This window comes from Camelus dromedarius, chromosome 8, assembly GCF_036321535.1.
Source record: "Camelus dromedarius isolate mCamDro1 chromosome 8, mCamDro1.pat, whole genome shotgun sequence".
NCBI lineage: Eukaryota > Metazoa > Chordata > Mammalia > Artiodactyla > Camelidae > Camelus > Camelus dromedarius.
Genome location: NC_087443.1, coordinates 67,819,868 through 67,843,324, shown reverse-complemented (window position 1 = coordinate 67,843,324; position 23,457 = coordinate 67,819,868). Strand labels below are relative to the sequence as shown.

General features: G+C 45.8%; 1 protein-coding gene across 33 annotated transcripts in view; it reads right to left on the bottom strand.

Annotated features, from left to right (window-relative positions):
• TCF7L2 (transcription factor 7 like 2) overlaps positions 1 to 19,230 on the bottom strand; it is a 190,450-nt gene extending 171,220 nt beyond the window's left edge. For 20 of the 33 annotated variants that reach the window (XM_064488412.1, XM_064488417.1, XM_064488416.1 and 17 more), the window contains exons 1-4: positions 18,549 to 19,230; positions 18,205 to 18,271; positions 17,871 to 17,995; positions 5,932 to 6,000 (exon numbers count right to left, since the gene is read on the bottom strand). In XM_064488412.1, coding sequence (XP_064344482.1) covers positions 5,932 to 6,000; positions 17,871 to 17,995; positions 18,205 to 18,271; positions 18,549 to 18,737 — 450 coding nt within the window. In that variant the 5' untranslated portion in view covers positions 18,738 to 19,230. The remainder of the gene's footprint in view (positions 1 to 5,931; positions 6,001 to 17,870; positions 17,996 to 18,204; positions 18,272 to 18,548) is intronic. The other 13 variants (XM_064488418.1, XM_064488419.1, XM_064488424.1 and 10 more) reach the window with 1 other exon arrangement.
• Positions 19,231 to 23,457: the final 4,227 nt, after the last annotated feature.

Here is a 23,457-nt window from a genome sequence, read left to right as displayed (position 1 = left end):
AAGCCTCCAGGCACCTACCTTCCGGGGGATGCCTGCTCAAATTTGTGAAACATAGACTTAGTTCTAAAGAAGGAAGATCTCCAAGGGGTTAGAACCCAGGAGTCCGTATTTTTGAGCAGTGCCCAGGGGATTCCTTGGAATACAGCCCAGAGAGCTGGCTGGTCACCTGCTTCAGGAAACCCCCAGGCCCTCCTGAGCATTATTCTGAGCAGACAGTAGTTAGCATGAGATATGCGGTACAGTCTCTCTCCAGTCTGACTGCCCTAGTTTGAATCCAAATTCCCTGAATGTGGGCAAAATATCTCAGGTATCTAAGTGTCCGTTTCCTCATTGACAAAATGGGGATAATCATGGTAAGAGTAACTACACCATTTGGGTTTCCTTCTGTGTCGTTATGAAGAGTCAATAAATGATACACATACAGCACTTAACATTGGACCCAAAGCATCGGGAGAAGTCAATAAGCAGAAGCTGCTACCATTATCAACTGTTGTCACTGCTTCTGACCCCAAGACTAAACACATTACTGCCCAAGCTAGCCTTTCATAAACAAAGAAATGCCTCTTCCTGAGCCTTACAGAAGCCTCTGGCTCTCTTCACATACCCAGGGAAAAGGAAAGGCCTCAAAAGCTCACTGGAACCTGAGTGCAGTCTAGTTTCTCACCCAAAATGAGAAGAAAAGTTATCCCCATCGAGTACGTGGCCAGCCCTCAATTTTTAGTCAGCAAGTGAAAAACAACTGAGCCAATAAATGATCAATTGACTGATCCCAGAAGCCTCTGGGGCAACAATCCCAAAACTTCAGTAGGTGAAAAGCAGAACCCTGATTAAAAATGCAAACTCGCGGGCTGCACAGGAAGCCTGCTCTATCGGACCAAGGGGAGTGGGGCACTTACAAGTCAGCATCTAACTCATCACCAGAAAGGAAGCTCCCAGACGTGTTTTTGCTCACTGACGAATTCCGCAGGGGCCAAGCACACAGCAGAAGTACACCAAACATTTCTGAATGAATGAACAAATATTCTGAGGTATGGACTTCAATGAGACAATTAGGCTAAAACTCATCACTTGTAGCAAGTGAATGAACCTTTGGAATGAGTTAACTGGCATCTGGAGGCTTTGTCAAAGTACTCCAGTGAAAATGACATCTGTGTCTGTCTGTCTCTGTCTGTCTCTTTCTCTCTCGGGCACACACACACACGCACACACACCCCCTCTGTGGAAAGTGGACATGAAATCTCACAACCAGGTCTGGAAATAAGAGTAAAGAAAAAGTGAGGAAGTGAATGTACCAAGTACTGAGGTTGTTTCTGTGAGTTCTCCCTCTTAGCCCAGATTTGCTCCTCAACTGAGGTGGCAAATCCTCAAGAAAACTGCAAGGCCAGGGAACTTGCGGAGCAAAGGAGGGCCTCATTCACAAGAGCCAACCATCAGAAACGTCAACTGGGGAATAAAAAAGCCAGGAGCCCTCCAACATCCTGGCCAGACCCCCTGGTCTAATTCTCTGGCCACTCTGATCACAAACAACGAGGATCTACTGGGGCAAAGTGATGGACTCCAAGCCACAACAACTCAGGAATCTCAACCACGTAAAGACTCAGACAAGACTCAATGTCAAGTTCACATTCAAGAATAAAGGAACAACATGGGGCAAGATGCTCTCCAGCTTCTATCCTTCTCTCGCTGGCTCCACAAAGCACAAAACCCTGAGGAGAGGCCTCAGGCCTTACTGAATCATGGGGGATGAGTTCTAAGACCGAGCAGGAGGGGTATGAGCTGGCAGAACTCAGACGGGAACGTGCAAGCCTGAGGACATGAGGGAAAGCAACACCCACTGCAAAATCTCCACTGCTCAGCTGTGTAAACAAATAAAATGGTCCATTTCTTCTGGATCTTCTCCTAGTTGTCTTTGTGCACGCACACACACACACAGACACACACACACACAAACCACTTCACATCTGAAAAGAAAAACAACCAAGAAAGGTCTACACAGTTTGTTTTTGTTGCGTGTGGAGTTTTTTTTCCCCCCCAAATCACATCTGACTTGGTGTTAAAACATCAACCTTTGGCCAAAATACTCTTCAAACAAAGGCTTAATTGGTTCTGAAGTAGCCCTTCTGAAAACCAAGGGAAACATCTTCCATGGGTCTTGACCTTGATTACAGAACTGCTCTTAGGGTTGGAATAATGATGAAGGAGGAGTGGTGGAAAAACTAGCTTCAGGGAAGCAACGGGGAGAGTGCCTAAATGTTTACCCACAGTCACCTGCGGGGCGTCCCTGGGGGGCATCCACAACACCAAGCCACCTCTGTGCTCAGCCTGCAAAATCCTTTCCCGGAGTTAATGGAGAGATGGTGGGAGGAGTTCCCAGGAGCAGGGGCCAGAAAACAAAGCACCGCATGAAGGGAGCCTGGGTGGACTCCTACGCGTCACTCACATACCTAACGACCACTCTGCTGGTGCCTTTCAATGATAACACCTGAAATCCAGTGTTCAGGTCTTTTTCAAAAGGGCAACAGAAGCTAAACACAGGTATTACTCACCCAGTCCACTCTGGGTACAAACAACAGAATCTGAAACATATATTCCTCCGAAAGATGCAGGTTAGGTTACCAGGGCCTTATATTCATAATAGCAGAAAACTAGAAGCAATCCAAATATCCAGAAACATAGGACACGTGTGCTGTGAAATAGTACACGGCCGTGAAAAGGAGCAAACAATGTCACAGGCAATTGCAGGGATGTAACTCACAAACACAATGCTGAGGGCGGCCAGACATGAGACAGTAGATTCTACACGTAAGAAGCTAAAAAACAGACAAAACTAATCTATGGTGACAGACGAAACTAATCCACGGTGAGAATTTTTGTTGGCAGTGGGAGAGAAGCCTCAAATAAGCAAGACTCCTGGGGAATTGGTAATATTTTTTTTCAGGGCCCAGCAAACTATAGCCTATGTGCCAAATCTAGCCACTGTCTGTTTTTATAAAGTTTTATTGGGACCCAGTTGCACCTGTACCTACTCCTTTATATTTTTGGCGGCTCTCACACACAATGGCAGAATTGAGTAGTTACCACAGAGACTGTGTGGCCCACAAAGCCTAAAATATTTACCACCTGGCCCTTTACAGAAAAAGCATTCCAACCCCATTCTATATATATGGATCTGAGTGATGGTTTCATGGATGTTCACAAAAGTAAACATTCATCCACCTCTCCACTAATGGTCTGTGCACTGAGCTATATTTATATCATCACAATAAAACTCTTTACAAGTCAATAGAGTTCAAAAACTATGTCTTTTCTTTAAAAAGGCTTTTTAATTTTCATTCCGATTTTATTTGTGTTAACCATTTAGGGAGAACATGGTCTTTGTGTTACTCTTGTCTTTCCAAAACTGAGCCGGGTCAGGAGACTGTCAAAAGTGAGGAAGAGCCCTACGCATCAATCGATATTGTGTCCAAACCTTTTCCAAGAACATAACATGTCTACAGAGTCCCTCGGAGGCCATTCATGTAAACGATGAACTTGGCCAAGTCCTGAGATTACAGGCAAGGTGGGAGGGGACAGGGGTATGAATCTCATGTGATGCACGGTGTCATACTACTTGAGGTTATTTTAGGATGTAGCTTAGGAGAGCAACCAGCTCAGCTCAGATTGAAATACAGTATTTATTAAGGTTAGACAGTTGTAAATTTCCAGGGAAGAAAATTCTGCCCCGACAATCGCGTTGCATTTAAGGCTTAAATTGGAGAGTCGGGCAGAGAGGAAACGTCTGCTATACTCTACACTCAAGTAGGGCCACCCTCCCCTCTAAGCCCCACATTGCTACAGAGTTGCTGTGTGCCTTGGGAACAATTTTACTGCGTCTGAGGTTTCCTCTTTTTTTCCCTTGGCTTCTTTTGTTTTGTTTTGTTTTGCCATTTATCCTTTGATGAGCGAACTAAAATTACAGCTAGATACCATGTGGCTTGGCCTCATCCCTGTCTAGCGGTGACTGGGGGAGAGTGAGCCCTGAAAGCATGGCGGAGCTGGGTCTCTAATAAAATGTCTCCCTGTTTGCCCACGTGGGCACCAAGCCCTAGCAAACAGAAGCAGGGGAGAACAGTACCACCTGCTCACAGAGGAACAGCAATGGTTTCAGTCCTCCACACAATGAGCTCTGTGATTTACTCCGTCTTCCTCCTGAGAAAAGAGCTTCACGTGGCCCGCACAGGGCCAGGTGGTTTGGAGAAAGATGAACGGCCCCACCTAACAAGGGACATTTCAGCGACGGGTGTAAAGACACAACAGCTGGTCTGGTCTCAGCCAGTCTGGTCTCCCAGTGACATGGCCCCAGCCAGCCTTTCCACATCAAGATAGGGATCACGATGCTATTCAGCCTCAGCAATTCCCACACCCTAGGCAACAGGGCTTCCCAGCCCTCCACAAGATGTAGTAGGCCTCCAGACATTGTTTGTTCATCCATCCATTCATCAAGAGTTAGGGTTTGGGCTTGTTCGCCAACCAAGTCCTGAGTCGACACCATTTTCTGGGAGCAAAATTCACTGCGCCATTCCTCAAAAGGAGGAAGGGTCCACCAGGACGTGGGCCAGAGGGAACAGTGGCCAACAAGAATTCCAGCCTTGGAAGTCTCTGGGGTTGAAGGAATAATCCCAACAGTTACACTTTCGCCTAAAATATACACACAGATCGGCAACACAACTGCAGAAGGAACCAAAATATTTTTTAAATACGTTACTGTCACCTTGACATCAGCCCAAAATATTAGGGCTCCAACAAATAATGATGTCTGCTGAGTCACACTTTTCGCTGGTGGAGTAATTCACAACTGAGCTGGGGGGCAAGGGCTATTGGGAAGTCTTCTCCAGGCAGATGCAGATCTGAAACAGCAGAGCTACAGAGATGCGATGTGGCTGCACTTCCACGAGACCACAAACACAGACACAAGTTACCCGCAAGTGGTACCCACCAGAAAGGGAGCAGTGGAATAACGTGAATGATACAACCAAGCGATACCAACTTCCAAGGAGAGACGACCCCAGAGCCAGACTGGAACAAAAACCTCCCTTCGAAGGGTTAACCCAGAAGCAGAAGACTCAAGAAGTTTCGGCACCATTAGTTACACCATGAGGTGCATCCATCCTGGCAAGGCCAGGCAGACAGACGAAAATCGTATTAGTCTGCCCTCCCTCCACTACTGCATTCTGCTGGCATCAGTTCAGCTCTGAGTCTATATTAGTCCATGATTTGTTTAGCTAGCTTTTGGATTTAAGAGAATGGAAGTACTACGTGAGCAGGAAACAGGACACTCATCAGAAGCTGGGATCCGAAGCCTTTCCCTTCCAGTACGTCTAGGGTCATATATCAACAGGTCCAAGAGAAATCAACATTTCAGAACAATCAGGTCAAAAGCGGTATTCTTAGCACCACTTAAGATGATTCTGACCCACCGGAAACAACTCTCTGGCTGTCACACAGCCTCCTCTCCCATCTCCCCCCTGCCCCCACCTTAATTCTTCCCGTTCACATTCTGTCCCCTCATCTGAGTCCCAATTTAGGACCCCTCCCTAGGCAAAAACAAACAAACAAAAACAGTAGCCAAACTGGGGTCTGTGAGACCATTATGCCTGATCTAGATATTATTAGCAAAAAACACAGGCTTCTCCTTTCTTCCATATCTTTAGATCATTTTAGGAGCATTTCTTCTGCTCTTGTTTCTTCTTGGCTTCCCACCTCCCCTGATGAATCAACCACCACCACCACCATCACCACCATCATCACCACCATCATCACCACCATCATCATCACCACCATCATCATCATCATCATCATCATCATCTAGGTTGGGGGAAGGGGCAGAGAATAAGAGACACAAGAGACCTACATATTGACAAATCAGGCTTCATGATCTCTTGCATGTCCTACCTGAATTGCAATCTGGTGTTCAATCGTTTTGTACGCAGAGTAATGTGTGCTCCCGGACTGAAAATGGAGCTGTAGAAAGAAACCAAATCAAAGCGTTCTGCTTATGTCACAAACTACAAGAAAACATCTTAAGCAGTTTATGAATAGCAGACAAACCTTCCTAGATTGAACTGCAGCCTTGGCATTCAATCAAGACCTGTGTATTTTTATCTGTTGCTATAAATAAGCTGCTCATAATAATCTTAAGTTAAAAAAAAAAAAGCACCTATTCAGTAAGCAAAGGCGGGAGGGGGGGACAGGAGTGAGGATCAATGACATGAAAAGGAGAGACGGACGCCCATTAAGACATAAAGGAAGCTAGTGTGCAGAGCAGGAGGCTGCAGAGAAATTAACTGTGTGCTGCAAAAATCAGAATTGCGACACGTAGGCAAGAAGGAAAAGACTGGGAGAGAAAGGATGTTGAGAAGCCACAAGACTGCAAAGGTACAAGCCCCCCCAGAGTTCTAGTAACTGGGCTCTCACTCTCAAACACAATTCTATTTTGGGGAAAACAAATGTGTCAGGGAGAATTCAGGGGCCACCCAATGCCTTATACATTCTTTCGCAATGACTAAGCTATCAGTCCCAGGACAGCTCGGGACAGCTCTGCAGCCCGCACGCACTCTAGGAATCCACACTTCCCCAAAGGGGGAGCCAACCAGTGCCAAAGAGCCACCGAGGTTTCTAAAGACCCCCTATTTGGGGGCCGCTGGGTGCAGGTACCTCCCTGGTTCACCCAGACCTTCCACGTAGTCCCTCCTGGGCCTTTCCCTCTAAAGTCCTGTAGACCCCCCAACAAAGAAGTGGGTAACCCCAAAGGGAAAGGAATACCAAGATGCCTCTACTAATTCTTCTTTTCCCAAATAATACTCATTAATCTTAGGCTCCTACCAATTGGGAAAACAAACACTATCTGCTGATTTATTTCATAAACAGTGCAACAGTCACTAAAGGACCTCAACAATATCTGAAAATGCATTTTAACTTGCCATAAATGAACAAATGATGAAGAATCAGACAGTCCTATAAAATCACTGCCCATCCCCCTCGAGGGCAGCAACAAGCAAATCAGTTGCATTTCCAAACACAAGTCTGTATCATTACCGCAAACTATTGCTATTACTAGCACCAGACAATGACTATGACCAGAACCCTCCTGTACAGCAAAGCATAACCCAGCCCGCAAGTGAGTTTGAGACCTCATTATTTTGTATCTTGCTCCCTGTTAAAAAAAAAACTAGTTTATACGGGTTTTTTTTTTTTTAAGGAGAAAAAAAGAAGTTCACATAAGAACTTCTGAACCAGCTCAAACTAGATACCACATAGTTATGAAATTTTTAAAATAGCCTAAATCCACACTGCTCAAGGGGTAAGGCTGTCTTGTCCCTAGTTGGGGATATAGTAAGTTCTGAGGTCATTAGATCTTTTCCAAATGAACAAAAAAAGCACAAAACACTGCCTATATATATATATATATATATATATATATATATGAGTCTGCTTGCTCCCAAACATAATAGTAATCAAAGTTAAAAGGGGGCACAATACAGGTGGGTCAAAAAATTACATATTCCTTAACCTGTCAAAGCACAGGAATGGATCACACTCTCTAAAGGCTGAGCCATTGAAGGTAAGCCCCCCACACACACGGCCCCCCACACACTCAGATGCAGTTCATCCAAAGTGAGTCACTGAAAAAGACAATGAATTTGCCCCCTCGGCCCCCCTGTCCTTTTTGTGAAAGCTGCCAGTCAGTAAGCGGAGATCGCACTAATTACTGTGACAATTCTGCATCGTGTTCAAACAACTTTTGTGAGAGGGACAGGTTCCTCTGCGAGTTTGGAATTCTTGGCCAAGAGCAGCTCTTGTCAGAGAGGGGGGCTCTCCTGCTCAGGAGAGGAGGCAACACTAAAAGCTTATCCCCCTTTTCAGCTGGTTTTATTCTGCGCTTTTCCAACTGCCTGACTCAGAGCTTAATGGAAACTTGTCCAAGCTTTTTCTTCCCACAAACCCTGCGGAGCCCTAAGGCAATCTGCACTCAGGGTAACCACAGAAATCTCCTATCATCAATTAAAATTGAATGGACACCTGATAGCTAAGTATATATGTTGTGGAAACAAAATTTCATATAATCACAGCCTTCTGAATAAATTAATGAAACTGTGGCTAATCCAAATTCAATTTTCACTTGTCCAATTCCATTCATAATCCTTGCATTCATCACCATCCAAACAACACAACTCCAGAGAGAATGCTACAATTAAGACAGTAAATATATAGCTGCAAGGTCCTTAAGAATCCAACAGAACAAAGTTAACTTCACGTTCACATACACACCAATCTAACCCCCCCACAGGTGTCCCGGCACACAGAATAACCTCGACCAGCTCAAAAATACACACAGCACAAGCTCCAATGAAATCTCTACTCCCAGCCAGTACCCAGTGTGTTGGAGAGATTTCCAGCTCAACTTTCCCCAGCTACAGCAATGAGGACTTACAATTTTCTTGTTTCTCCTCTGGGTTTCCACCCCCTCTTTTCCCAAATACTCTTCTAAATCACACCCTTTAAACTGCTTTTTCCTTCCCTGTAAAACACAAAGATGCCTTGTTCATTATAGTCTAGCTTTTTAAAACAAAGATAAAATATAAGGACCCAGTAAAAACTTGGCATTCTAAACTGGAACAATAATTTATTTATATCTCTGTAAAAAGCTAGAAGGAAGAACAGAGAGGGTTGGCCCTTTGGGGCTTTTTTTGGAAGACGAGGGAAGGTTGAGAGATCTTAGCTGGCGATCTAAGGCTGATCTGAGTTTCAGAACCAGGCTCCCCCATGCCTGGGCTCTTGGGACCCTCCTGCTCTTGGTCACCTGCATCATTCCGAGTCACTTCCTCATCCAGCAATGGTGGCTGTTATACCCTGGGCACGTAATAGGGCCTCAACGTGTTGCCTCCCCCGCTGGGGCATCCGGAATTGGCACCAAATGAGAACACCAAGGTACTTTTCATGTCCTTCCTTCCCATGAAACTCTCAACAAAACAAACCTTCTCTTCCTGCGTGCTTGGTTACAGTGGCCAAGCCCACCCACCCATTCTAATACCCACTCCCTCCTCCACGACCCAGCCCTCTCTGCCCAGAGGAAGCGCCGTGGAGATGTGGCTGTGCTCAACACAGGTTTGTATAAATACTCCAGCAATTCAAAAACCAGCATTTTACAATTAACCACCTCCTTTATTATTATCCCATCCAGCTTTCTCTCGTTTCATTCCTAATCACTACTACTGGCCCTAAATTTGATGCTTCAGATACAAGTCATCAGAGATATTCAGGGAGGAAAGGGAAACAGCTTTTTCAACCACAGAAATCTCACTCTCAAAGGCAACTTAAAAAAAAAAAAAAGGCCTACATTGGGTTTTCCAGCACTAAGTTTACTTCCAATATGATGAAGATTAATTCTTTCTGCCTACTCATTCTACTAAATTGGGAAGAAGGGGAACAGTTGCCTTATTTCCAGTTTTATGAATCACCTAGCTTTCTCTTTTATTTAAAAAATTTTTAAAAAGAAAGAAATCCAGATTCATTTCCTAAAAGGTTTTGGTTTTGGGGGGTTTGGGGTCCACCTTCCTCTCTACTGTGTAGTTACCACCATGGGGCTCTTGAAGTTTAATTTCCATGTCATTAGCTTTCAAGACAGAATAGGGGCTTAAGAATACTTCTTAGGTCACCAGTCTTTTTCAGGACAACCCCAGCCCTATGCTGGGAGCCTTTAACAATGGGAAATAAACTTCTGATCAGGTCTTTGGGTGCCTGCCTGCCCTTTTAAAAAGTGCCAAGGGGGCTTCTAACTTCCACAGGGAAGGCAAAACCAGCCCTGACTGGTAGGTAAGGGGGCTTAAACATTCCTGCAAAGATCCAGACACGGAACATCTGTACCATCCTAAAACAACAACTTAACAAAGGCAACCCCTTTTCACTTCCTGGCATTCTCCTTCAGAAATTCTGCTGCAACAAAACACATGCCTTCAGACACAGGAACAATCTCTCCTACTGTCTCGATGTTCCATCAAATGTCTATTTACCCTCATTAATTTTTTCTTTTCTTTTCCTCAACCTGAAACCATCAGCTATGAGTCAGAGAAAGATCATTAACTTATACAGCTTCCATACACATCCACCTACTCACATTTGGGGAAAGAAGTATTGACTTGCAACACTGCCTGAGACCAAAATCCTCTAAGAAGGAAAAAAAAAGGCGGGGGGGGGGCAGGGGAATCGCTTCAAGAAAGTTATATCTATAGTCTTTGGGGGGATGCTACGCTCATTGTTTTTCCACTTTGTGCTGCAGTCTCTTGCAAAAAAAAAAAAAGTTGAAGTTGAACTTGGTTATGATGGACACTTCTGGATTGGTTTGAGGGAAAATTAGATGATTTTCTTTAAACATCAAAACATAATTACAGTTCTTAAACTGTTTGGGAGAGTGGGGGATAAAATGAATCAGGTTTCCTGCTCTTGTACAAAACACATTTCCCAGCATACAAAAACACGTGGGCTGAAGTGCTGAGACATGTTCCTAACACAGCATTTTTCATTAAAAGTTGCTACACTAACACTCTTAAACTGATGCCCCATCATTACTCCACTTAGCAGTCACAGCGCTGCAACTCATAACGAATTAATTTGCATTAATGTGGGTTTCATGCATCCTTCCCTGGGTATGCCATTGTGATTCAGGCTTAATAAAACTGACACAATAACATATCGCCTTTTATTTCACTTTCCCAAACAGACCAACCCACCCAAAGACCCACACGAATCCTCTCGATTTTTCAAGCATTTTGCTAATATATTTAATACATCACAATTGGCCCAGCACGCAAGACCCTAGTTATCTCCTCAGTAAATATTTATAGCATCACTCTTTCCCATTCATTCTGCATTTTCTTAGAGAATCTCACTGTAGCCTACATCTGCAATTCATTGACTTTACAATTTACCACATGTTGGGATGGGAGAGGTCTTAGCTCCATTTGAATCACTACACAAATATGCAAGTGATTTATCGGTTTCAAACTGAAGACTGCAAGAGAGGGACTCCACTTTTCCTGAACATTACTTCTTCTGGCAGACCATGAACAATTACAATTCGTACTAATTAAGCTCTGTAAATGTGCTGTGCCTTACTAATGCCTGCCAGGCCTCAAATTTATTTTCATGATGCCAAACTTTAGCGAGCAATTTTAACTCCTTCAGAGCTGATCCCACTAATAGCCATTCCTTCCCCTGTAGACCGAGCTGTTTAGGGCCACTTTGTGACAAAAAAAAAAAAAAAAAAAAGGTAAAACTATAACAGACTGAATTACCAGCCCGAAATCAGATGTGCCTAAGGAAGAAAAAACCTATCCTGGGAAAACCGAAGAACACCAGGGCTGATAACCCGTTCAAAGATCCCACAGCCCCATCTTTGTAATGAGCTGTTAAGGGATTCATATCTGTCCCTGAGGGCTAGTAAGTTTCTGCATTCCATTGATTAGAAAATAAAACCTTTCAGCCTTGGTCTTTAAGTTTGGGTTGGATGGAGGGAAGGATCTGGCCAGAAATGACAGAGCCATCAGCCCCCCTCAACAGTTACCCACACATCTCAGAATCCCACTCCCCCTTTACCATGTGGTCAGTTTTATAACGCACGCTAAAACAGCCCACTTTTTAAAAAATAAACTAAAGTCGGCAGGATTATTGGGGTCTCGACCACAGATGCCCCACCCCCAGACCCTCACACAATAACTTACATGCAATACATCTGCTGCTGGATATAAAACTCTGGGTGAAAAGTGGATTGGGACCAGTCTTTACTGAGCAAAGCAATATCGTTGTTAACAGCATACACCCCCACCATGGTATTTCCATCTCTCATAAGAAACTTCTAGTCCCTAATTTCAATCCAGCCACTTCCTCAAGCGCAAATCTTTGTCCCATCTCCTTACACTTTTCTAACCAATCTTAGCCAAGCATTTATTCTGCCTCCCCTGCTCTTTTTCTGCGCTCCCTCCCCAAGATACCAGTGCACTTTTCCCAAACGAGTGGCCTTCCCATCCCAAAGGTAAACCTGGATTGTTTTTGTCATCTATTAATTCTTGTAATCAACTCTCCTCACTCTGTGTCACTTTTTTTTTTTAAACCCTCGCGTTAACCGGCACACTCTGCCATGTGTGTATTTTCCCTTCCAGCTCAGTGGAACATCGTATAAATTAAAGAGCAGTCTCCTATATCAGGTTTCTTTAAGTATTCTGAGAAATATGCACAATATAGGCAACAGGATCTCGGGGAAAAAAAAGAAAAGAAAAAAGAAAGACAAGAAAGAAAGGAAAAAGAGAGGAACCAGAAGAAAGGGGGGAAAAGATGCAAACACCTAGAGCAACTTTGCTTTTGTAAAAAGGCATTTGTGCAGAGCCCCCCACTGAATTTCCATCCCTGAAAGTGCTCTTTATAAATGTGTATAACAATAGCCTGGAGGAAAAGTACAAGAGTCAGCTGCCAAAGGGGGGGGGGGGTGTCTGTCTCAGCAAGCTCAAGACTGTAGAGGTGGGGGTCAGAGGAGGGGAGGGGGCAGCATTTGCGATGGGCTGTCCTCAACGCCCCCATCTCATTGCTTATAATTAGTTGGAGAAATTTGAGCTACTGCCAGTGTCTGCGGACCTTGAATATTATAAGGCCAACGTGGCGTCAAATATCTTAACATTCATAAGTGTTATGGGCTGTAAATAAAGCCTGTGGATTTATGACCCGGTGGCGCTTGCCAGCAAAGGACTGGGGCACATTTCTTTCAGCAGACCTGTCGAGGTGCAAGTTTGCCTTTGGTTGTAAAATTAACCATTTCCTTCACAAATGTGCTCAATTATAAGTCAGAGTTGAAGATTTACTTCCACGGTTGCCAATATCCACTCCCAGAAGAAACTCAGACGCCCACATCACACACCCCTTCAAAAATGAAAGCCTCAAGAATTTGATTCACCCCCCTCCTTTTCAAAACTCCTGAAATGTGTCACCTCGAAACAGTTATAAATGCGGTTAAAGATATTATCTAATTCCACTTACCAAGACTAAAAAGCTTACACCTACTTCCTTGGAAAGTGCCTATTTATTTGGCAACGCCACGATTTAAAAAAACAAAAAAGGAGTAAATCACTCCTTGCCTGAAGTCTCGTCCCTTCCCCCAGTCTAATGTCACCTACTTCCTGAGTTGGAGAGAGCCTTTGCTAAATCCAGGGTGCCTCACACTTAACTGCCAATAAACCAACTTCCACAGAACTTCCAGACAGCTGGGGAAAAGGTCCTCGGAGTTTTAGTCATGGTCCAGAAACACGCGTCCGCACAAAAATTTGCAGCTGTCCTTTCTCTACAGTGCATTTTTAATGTGATTCAGGGGCCCCTGTCGTGAAACATCTGACAAAATGCAAAATCCACTTAGACACCTTGTAGTTTACCCACTGTGCATGGGTAAGAGAAGTTGCAACAAACATTTCTCCACCAAGAACCCTAGGCACTTTTTGCATGCACACAGGCACCTCGGGGGATGTGAGGAGGCATTCAAGACCTGGAAAGACTTCTACTGTAATCTTTAAAAGCACAGCCTCTGGTGCAACTATTAAAATGCTGGGTTTCTAAAGCAAATATTTTTTTAATGGCGTGCAGAACTGCAGTTATCCTGCGCTGCGAACAGAACAGCATTCTTGATCTGCCAGCCCCCGGAAACCTTCCTGTAACTTTTTCACAGCTTGCTAAGAAACAGAAAGCTGACCAGCTTCCAGCTGGGACTCTAAATGAAATCCATATCAGCAAAATTAAAAATCAAGGTAGAAAACTCCTAGCAAGGACAAGGATTGTTTTCCTCCAAATCTTTTTCTCAATCAGATAGGGGGCATCCGTGAAAGCTACTTCCCTTCAGCAGTCAAAAGTTTCCAAAAACACTTCTTCCAGATAAACACTTTAGGCTCCCAACTGCCTAACAGTTTGTTTCTGGGGTTTCAGAAAGCTTTCATTTCAACAAACTGCAAAGCGCTGGCATATTAAATGTATAATCATTAAAATATGACTTATGGGGTGAATGGTGAGCCCATAATCCAAACTGCAGACATTAAACCCCAACCTATAAAGATTAGCACAGAATTAATACTGTTGCATTCAGACTGAAATCTAAACATGTTCGCCATAAATATTTCTGAAGGAGATGAAAAACAATTAGCATAAATACCAAAGAAGGGCAAGAACACCTGTTCTTTTTCAGGGCGATAAGCATTTTATTGTTCTCTATTTAAAATGTAATGACCTGTGTAATTACAGTAATATTACATTGTTATGTAGGGGCTTGGAATGTCACACTTTGCAAAGTGTTGTCAAAACAATCAGGGGTGAAGGTGGGGGGTGGGAGGACAGCGGGGAAGGACCACCATTAACCCTTCACACTCCGAGGTCTAAATCTTTTGTATTAGAAAGGATTATGTTGTTTGAGCGAGGAGAAAACATCCATTTTTCACCGGGCAGAAAAAGAAGTTGCTGCCCAGCTAAATAAAACCCCAATGAATAGGGCCCTCTTGGTCTCCTTTAAATGCTGGATTCCAAGTTCAAAAATGAATTCAAGATGCTGCTTATTTATTTGTTCAGCCTAGTAGCAAATAGCGTCAGCTGAAAAGCAAATAACTTTGGATCAAAGATGCAAAAGCTCTAATAATCAAGTCCTTAAAAAGAATTTCAAGCCTAACTGGAATTTCGGCCACCATATTCCATATTCTCATTTGGCAGGAAGGAAAAAGAAATGCAAAACTACTTTTCCAATCAACTTTAAAATGGTAACAGTATTCTTATCTTTAGTATACAATTGTTACCACGATTCTAATATTTGCCGGGTCTATCACCTCCCATCTACTTAACCAGACCTCTCTCCTTAATGCTTTTTTGTATTCGAATCTGTCTTTTTAAAAGCCGGTCCTATTACTGTATCAAAGACTACATTAATGTTATGCAGAAATCTTTGTCGTTTTAAAATAAAATTATTACTATCAAGCTTTATGGCGTCTTCAGCAATTAAAGCATTATTCTTGAGATAATGTATTATTCATCATAAGCTCATTTAATGATACTCCTTAATTCTTTACGTTCTTCAGTAGAAAAGCAGGAATCGGGAATCCAAAGAGTTTGCTTTTTAAAGGATGCGACTGCTTACAGGTACACTCATAAGTAACAGTAAATGTAGCAAGAAAATACCACCACCAAGGAGGGTAGGGAAAAGAACACAGCATATAGCTAATTTGTCTTTACACCTTGCGCTCAGAAACATTCTATGAAGCACTAAGAATTTCAGATGAGCATGAAAAGACTGCTATCTTGCCTATAGGTTCCTTCCGCAGCTGTATCAAATCTGGAATTGCAAGCCGGCCCTCTGATCGAAGACGTCAGGAGTGACACAAAACAGCCTCTCATCCTCATTTCCACTGCTCTGCTTACCGACTTAAATAAATAACTTTAATTTTAGAGCACACAAACTAACACAGGTAACCGATAGGAAGAAGGAAGGGTGGGTGCACAAAGATGCCTGTTGGTGTTTGAGACGCAAATACTAAAACTGCCTCCTGAGTTCAGAAACGTCTTCTCAGACTCAATCTGATGTCACAGCACCAGGCCACCCGCTATGTCCACAATTAAAATAACTAGACGCTGTGTATTCCTACAATGCCCACAAAGGGGGACGGGTTGTTGGGAGCCTTCCTTTTCACACCGGGAAATCATTTATTTGCCTTTAACAATTTCCCTGTTTCCTAATTACAGCACAACACAACTGTTGGAGTTTCAGGACAGAGTAGGTAGGGCAAGACTGCCACCAGTCACAGCCAGGGAATTTGCAAAGAGTCAAGAGGGCCAGCAAGCCTGCCATCAAAGCTCAATATTCAGATGGCCTTTCAGATGGCTAAGTGGATTTTAAAATAATACCAGAGAGGCTTCCATCATAGGGGGAGGGGAGGGGAGTAAGAAATTCTCAGGGTTACTTTGGAATGTCGTTTGGTCGGGTTGGTTATTACACAAACTCTCCCATTCTGAGCCGAGTACTCCCGGCTCAAGATGCCCACAAGCTCCCAAGAAAAATACAACGTAACTGGACTACGTTTCACCTACAGCTGCAACCCCACAGCCCGGCTCCTGCAGCCTGGAAGAGCTGGCCCAGCGAGAGGAGGTCGGGCTGAAACGCTCTCCCAGCTTCCCAAGCATGCAGAAGCCTGGGCGCAGGGGAGGGAGGTGGGGTGGGTAGGAATAATTATTTCTCTTTCCTAGCCATAAAATATGACCGGTCTAGCATGCCCTTGCCATTTTTGCCAGGGCCCAAAAAACAAGTCAAACCTGATAGTTAATATTTTAATGCTTAAAAACACTTGTAGATCTGATCGACTCCCGTCCGGCAAGCCCTCGGCCATTAGCACCGAGTCCACGGCTGCTGAACAGTGGGTACACTATTTCAAACTGCTATCTCGAGTTACCGACAAAAAAAAAAAGTAGCGTGTGTAAATAAGAGGAAGGGGGAATCAAACCAGAGAAGGTGTAAAATGACAATCCCGAGAAGCCTGGCACAAACGTTTAGAGATTCGTAATCCAGGCTTTAGAGAGGAGGGTGGGATGGGGGGAGGGGGTTCAGGGCAAGGGCAAGGGGCAGAGGCCGGTCGGGGAAGGGGGTGAGCCTTATTAACATATATCAGGGGTGGGCGCAGGACTCCCGCTGAGGGAAGGGACCCCCCAGAGCCTGCACCCTGTGCCGCCCTGGGGCCCCCAAAGTTGGGTGGCCCGCGATCTGCAGCCCACAGCCCACTCCCTTTAAGGAGAGGCGCCTTCGGCCTCCCTCACCCCTGGACACCCTTGGGCCTCGCACGCCCTGGTCTCAGGCACCCGAGGGCCCATCGAGGGCCTTCTCGGAAGCTGGCGAGCGCAGACCCCGCGATACACCCCCAGGCACCAAAATTTCCTAGAAATACATCGAGTCCGGTTGGAGGAGGCCATCCTGGCTGCACACAAACCAAGAACAGCGGCCACGGGGGCCTCTCCACCCCGCGCGGGCCGGGAGAGCCCGCAGCCAGCGCGCCGGGCAGCCGAGCCCGCCACCGCGCCCCAGGGCGCTCGCGGCCCTGTGGGGTTGCCCCAGAAAAGGAAGCCCAGAGCCCCCAAGTTTGCAGTGGGACCAGTCTGGGAAGCGTGACCTTCCAGGGGAAAAGGCGAGGAGGGCTGAGAGCCAGTCATCGCCACTAGAAAGCTAAACAAATAACCAGCCGAAAGAGAAAGCTGAGGCGCTTCTCCAAGGCCCCGGGCTCCGCGCGCCCGCCAGTTCCCAAGTCCAACGCCCGGAGGACAATCCACTCCCTACCCCGCGCCTCGGGCGCAGCCCAGTCACTCAGTCCCCGGCAGCAGCAGCCAAGGGGTTAACCGGGGAAAGCCCAAGACGCCACAAGAGGGAAGGAAGGGAGAGGGAGAAAAGAAAGAGCCACACAGTCATCTTCCCAGGGTGAAGAAACAAACACCACCACCAAAGGGGGCGGGGGGAATCAGAGCGCAAAAAAAAGTTCTTCTGACTTCCCCCCCCGCCAACAAAGCCCTGCTTGGAAAGAAAGGTCTCCCCAACATCACGAGGCAACAAACTGAAAGCAAGAACATGGCGAAGTGCAAACAAATCCAGTCCACAAAAGGCAGAAAAGTTTGGAGAGTTTCGGGCTGCCTGGGCCACGAGCGGGGGAGGGGAGGCGGGGAGGGGAGGAGGCGGGGAGGGGGAGGGCAAGCGAGGAGGAGGGAGGGGGCAGGGCAGGGGCCGCATGCAGGGCCGGGAGGGCGGCGAGGGCGGGCGGGCGGGGGCCGGGCGCGGAGGCACTTACGGTTCGGGCGGTGGGCGAGAGCGATCCGTTGGGGAGGTAGGGGCTCGTCAGGTCGGGGATCATGATGAAGGGGTAGCCGGGATACGGTGGCCCCTTAAAGAGCCCTCCATCTTGCCTCTTGGCCGCTAACATGGCGGGGCGGCGAAGGGACGACGGCGGCCGCGCGGAGCGGGAGAGAGCGAAGAGAAACTTTTTAGAAAGTGTCCCAAGTGGCCAGGCGCCCCGGCCGGGCCGGCGCATGGCCGGGCCGAACGGGGCGCGGGGCCGGGGCGCGCGGGGCGGCGGGCCCGGGGGGCAGCTCCCGGCGGCTGCCGGGCGCGCGGGGCGTACTCACCTTCTTCCAAACTTTCCCGGGATTTATCTCGGAAACTTTCGGAGCGAGGCGGAGGCCGTCTTTCCGCCTTCCCGGAGGGGTGGAGGTGGGGAGGGCGAGGGGCAAACGCCACGCAGAGGGGGGAGAAGGGGGAAAAAAGAGCCAGCGGGGTGAGGGGGTTTGAGGGGGGAGAGAAAAACAGGGTTACAAGTTTTTGCAATGGTGGCACCACACGGACACGCCGCCCGCCCGGCCCCGCGGCGCCCCACCGCCGCCCCCCAACCCCGACTTCTCCCCTTTAAGCAACATTTGCCAAGCCCAGGAAATAGATTAAAAACCCCACCGGCCCGAGGGGCTTTTCCTACCTCGGAATCGGAGGAGCTGTTTTGATTCGTTTCTGATTCATTGACTAGAGACGATTTGACATCAGCTAAATCCCTCTCTGCCGAGGAGTTTTCGGAGCTCTTCTCCTCCTGCTCGCCCTCGTCTTTGAAGGAAATCAGTTCGTCGTTGGCGCCTAGGTCATCTCCTCCACCGCCGTTCAGCTGCGGCATTTTTTTCACCCACCAGCAGCAATTTTGGAAGAAAAATGAAGGAGGAAGAAAAACCAAAAAAAAAAAAAAAACCCAAAAAGTTTTGCCCCCCCAAAAAAAAATAATGCAAGAAAAAGACGAGTCCAAGGTGAACTTTTTTCTGCTTTGGGGTCTTTTTCTCCTGGGGAGGGGAAAGAGGGAGGAGGGGAGGGGAAGGGGGGGAGATCTTCTGCACGCGTGAGTTTGGGTTTCTTTTTTCTCTCGTTCCCAAGGATCCGATCAATGTGCAAAAAAATAATAAATAAAAAAGGGGGGTAAAAAAACACACCAACAACAACAAGAAGTCAGATATAAAGAGCAAAGGGGGGGGAAGCCGAAGATACAGGAGGAGCTCGTGCCGCTCGGATTTGAGTGAGTTGAAGTTAGACTGAGAGCTTTTCAGTTCAAAGGCGGCGCTGATTGACAGATAGAAAAGGGGGATCGAAATCCGGAGGAACGGAGTAGTCTGGGAGCGGAGATTATTGACAGGGCGAGAGGAACACACTCGCTTAATGAGATGCCGGGGGGCGGGGCCAGTTCGGTGACGTCTGCATAAATAAACAGCCGGGGTGGGCGGGGCGGGGGAGGCTAACAATGATCCTTTCGGGCGCGGGGAGAGGGAGGAGGGAGAGGAGGAGGAGGAGGAGGAGAGGGGCGGGGGAGGTGGGGGGAGAGAGACGGAGGGAGGAGTGCGCAGGGGGAGAGGCCTGCGCTGAGTGTGTGCGAGCCCGGGAGTCTGGGCGAGGGAACGGGGACTCGCTCCGGGAGGGGGGAGGCTTCAGAAAGACAATGCGGAGTACGAGAGGAGGGAAAGGGGGTGGCGACCGAGTCAGGAATCCGAGCTGAGGAAGGCGGAAGGAAAGCCCACTTGGGGGGCGGGGATGGGGAGAGGCCCAGAAAAAGTACACTTCAGAAATATTAGAAATAAGCCTTAAGGAAGGGGAAAAGAAGGAGAGGAGAGTATTGCGAAGAAGAGGTGGGGGGGTGCTTAGTGGTTAGGCCAGCAGTGAAATCAGCCACCCTTGGGCGGGATGTAACAGAAGTGGTCAAAAAGAGAGATCAACCCTCCACTTTCAGAGAGCTTGGGGAAGTGGAGGGCTGGGCAAAGTTCCTGGTCATCTGCAGTGAAAGAAACTATTAACCCACGAGGTCTTCCCTCCCCTTTTTGTTTATTAATAGTGAATCATTTCACTAAATCTTAAGCCTCACTAGAATAAATATGCCAAGATGACTTTTTATCCAAAAAACAATCAAATACTGTAGTGTTTGTCAGAGGCATTAAAAATATCCTTAAGGAAAAATACATGATTCTTTTCAATGTAGAGCGTTGTCTTTTTTTTTTTTTCTTAAACTGACGTTGGAGGTGGTAGGAAATGAACTAGAATTCAAAGTCCTTTCTGACTTTGGAGGTGAAAAGTTTGGGCGTTAACACAGCCAGGGAAAATAAAACTGAAAGTTTACCAACCCCTGGGATCAGTGGTGCTGGAGTCTTTCTGGAAGGGGGGTGTGAAATGAAATCCCTGAAAGACTGACCAAATAATCAAGATGTAGATGGCTCTGGCAGGAAATTGCTAACCCCATTGATGCCGGAAGACCTCAGGGAGGAGATGGAAAACTTGAGGTTTGAGGCAGGTATTTGTTGATTTTTAGGCTCTCTCCTGGGGAGCAGATTGATTTGCTACAAAATGGGGAAGAAAATTATGTTAAAGGGGAAAAGGCCTGGGTCCCAAAACACGGTGTACCTGGAAAATGGAGCAAGAACGCTCATTTTCTTGCAAATATCCAATGAGAAGTGGACTGGAATCTACAACATGAAAGGGGATAAAAAGAACCAGAAAAAAAGAAATCAGTAAAAATTAGCAAATTGCCTGTTAGGAACAGTGTTGGTCTAGAGTCCATGATGTACTAAATTATTTCACCCATCCCTAAAAAACATCTCACCTGCTTTTCAGCTGGCCCATCAGCACCTAAGCTTTCCAAACGAAAGTAGATTTACCATGTAATATTTAGAGAGTTTGGGTTTTCAGCAAAACTGTTTTATACGCTAAGGTCTCAGAAATAAGACTCCTAAAAATAATGATACCAAGATTGACAAGGCCAATGAATTCCCCTGCACTGGAAAAAAATGTGTAACCATATTTGCACACTAAAGAGTAAGATGCAGGCAAAATTAAAATGTGGTGGGGGGGTTGGGGGGTGGCTACAGAGGAAAATCACTGTAACTCCCAACTTTAATATTAATCAGAAAATCAGAAATAGAGTGAGAAGGAGCCTGAAAAGAAGTAAAACAAATGTGTACATTTAATCAGACAGGATTGCATAGGATACAAAGCACAGGGCTAATTAGTCTCAGCAGGTAGGACTAACCTTCAGACTTCATAAATAAATAAGGCGGGCACAGTTTCTAAGAGGGTGAGTAGAGACAGAAAGGATTATTTCAAGACACCAAGTAAAAACATGAAGAATGAAATGCTTCACTGTTAAATCCATGTACAAATGGATTTAACAGTTTTCTTTTTTGAGGTCTTTTCACTTGGTTGCCTTCAGATTTACACATGTAGCGAATGACCATAGCTCTTCACGCTTGCTAATCGTCACCTGTATACTCAGTGTACAGCATAGACTTTCCTAAGGCCTGTTTTAAGGTCTTATTTGCTTAAACTGGAACACATTTATAGTAACTCAATTCTAGGGTAATTTCTTTGTCCTGTACAGTGGCATTTTTATTTTAATCTAATCTTGATGTGAATTAAGTTGGATAATGAGGACTTCTATGTCCTTTATAGGACTTACCTGGATAGTAAAAGCTCATAAATATACTGAATTAAAATTTTAAAGAGTCTACCTGTTGTTTTTAATGTCCTGGTCTGCATTTTTATCATGTGTAAACACTAAGGGTTTTTCTTCCAATGATTAGTATCCATTCCGGCATATCTTTATATTTCTCATTCAAAGGAAACTCTTGAATCCTTCCTCCTTTAAATCTCTGATTTAATTAAGCAATTAAAAGTTATTCCATGATAGCACACATGCCACATTCAATCTCACTGCTTTGTGTCATAAAAAGGCTTGGGGAGACTAGCAAGATCTCAGAGGGTCAATTACCCCTGAGTCTCTGAAAGGGCTTCAGGTGATGCCAGGATAGGGGAGAAACGGTGGAGGGTGTGAAACTGAAATTGGCGAAAAGCAAGGTAATATAATATTAAAAAAAAAAAAAGTCAGATTGGCCCACAACGTGGACATGTAATTTGTAGATTTGGTGTGAAATGTTAAACAACAGTTGGCTTGGGTCCAGGTGTTGAGGCTACTTCTCTCTATAGGTGCTGATGACTGACTCCTGGTTAGTAGGACCAAGAGTTCTTCCCCAAAGGCCGGGGTTCTAAACACAGGGAGGAAACCAGACCAGTCCTGACTTGAGCCTGAGCCTAGCAGTTTTGCATATTGGGGGTTGGGCAGATTGGAGGAGAAGCTGTGACCTCTTCCCTCCCAGGTCCTGGACTATAAGGAGACTGTCCCTTAGCACCCCTTCCTTCTCCTCCTCCTCATCCACTGCCCTTCTGCTGTTTCTCGTCTCTGTTTTCTCCTTCCCTTCAGCCATCCCTGTGTTGATAGTAGTAATCTGCATTTAACCTCAAAAATTAAGAGACTAGGTTATCTCTCTCATGGGCACTTCCTACTTCATTCTTCTTGGGGAGCGTAAAAAGAAAGTTTCGGTTTATATAAATCACTTTTTGGGCATCAGTTCCCTTTGAGGGGGAGGAATTATGGCGAATTAGTAGGTCCCCTCTGAGATGTGGGACCGTGCTTGATGAGATGACAGAAACTGGCTGGCCATTGGCCTTGTTACCTATGGCCCCTTAGTCCTATCTCACCTGACAGGTGAGGTGGTTGGACTGGATATTTTCTTAGGTCCTTTCTAACATTCAGAGAGTCCATGATTCCATATTTTCAGCCCACACCCCAGTTATGCTAAGAGGCTCACTGGCACACCAGCAAAAGGGACAAACTCTATTGGAAGTTTAGCTTTAGAATTTAGGAAAAACAAGGATAGTCTGCTTAGAGTCACCAGAAGTAGAGAAAACATGTTGACAACCATATTCAGCTCCCCCAATCACTTAGCAAGATTCTACTAAATTATCCTCGACAGGGTTGTGTACATGCGTGCACGTGTGTGTGTGTGTCTGTGTGTGTGTGTGTGTGTTCATGTTCTGTGTGATTTTTCTTTAAAGATCCAAGCTCCAAGATGGATGATCTGTTACCCACTGTGTTGGACTTATCTATGCAGGGAGTGTACTGACTGAGGGAAGCCAAAAAAAGAATCTGAAAACATAAGGAAGCTATAAAATGGGGAAATGTTTAGAAGCCAAAGTCCTGATTCCACTGTGAGATTTTCTGTTTGCTTTTTGTTCTGCGTGGGTGATGGTTCCTTATTTGGATCTTGAGGAAAGCTACTCCCTTAGCCAACATAGGAACACTAAAAATTGGACACCTGAGAGTTTTCAGCTTTAGCAGGAGGAAGGGGTAGGCAAAAAGGGCCCCCTTCCCAGACATCCTTTTATTTTCCCCCAGTTATTCTGTCAAGGGATGTGGAAAGGCACACACCCTCTTCTTGGAACCCTGAGGAACACTGTTCTGTTCTGGCATTTTTCTGAAGTGCCTGGCTTGATCACCTTGCTTCAGCTAATGACAGGTCCAGGCAATA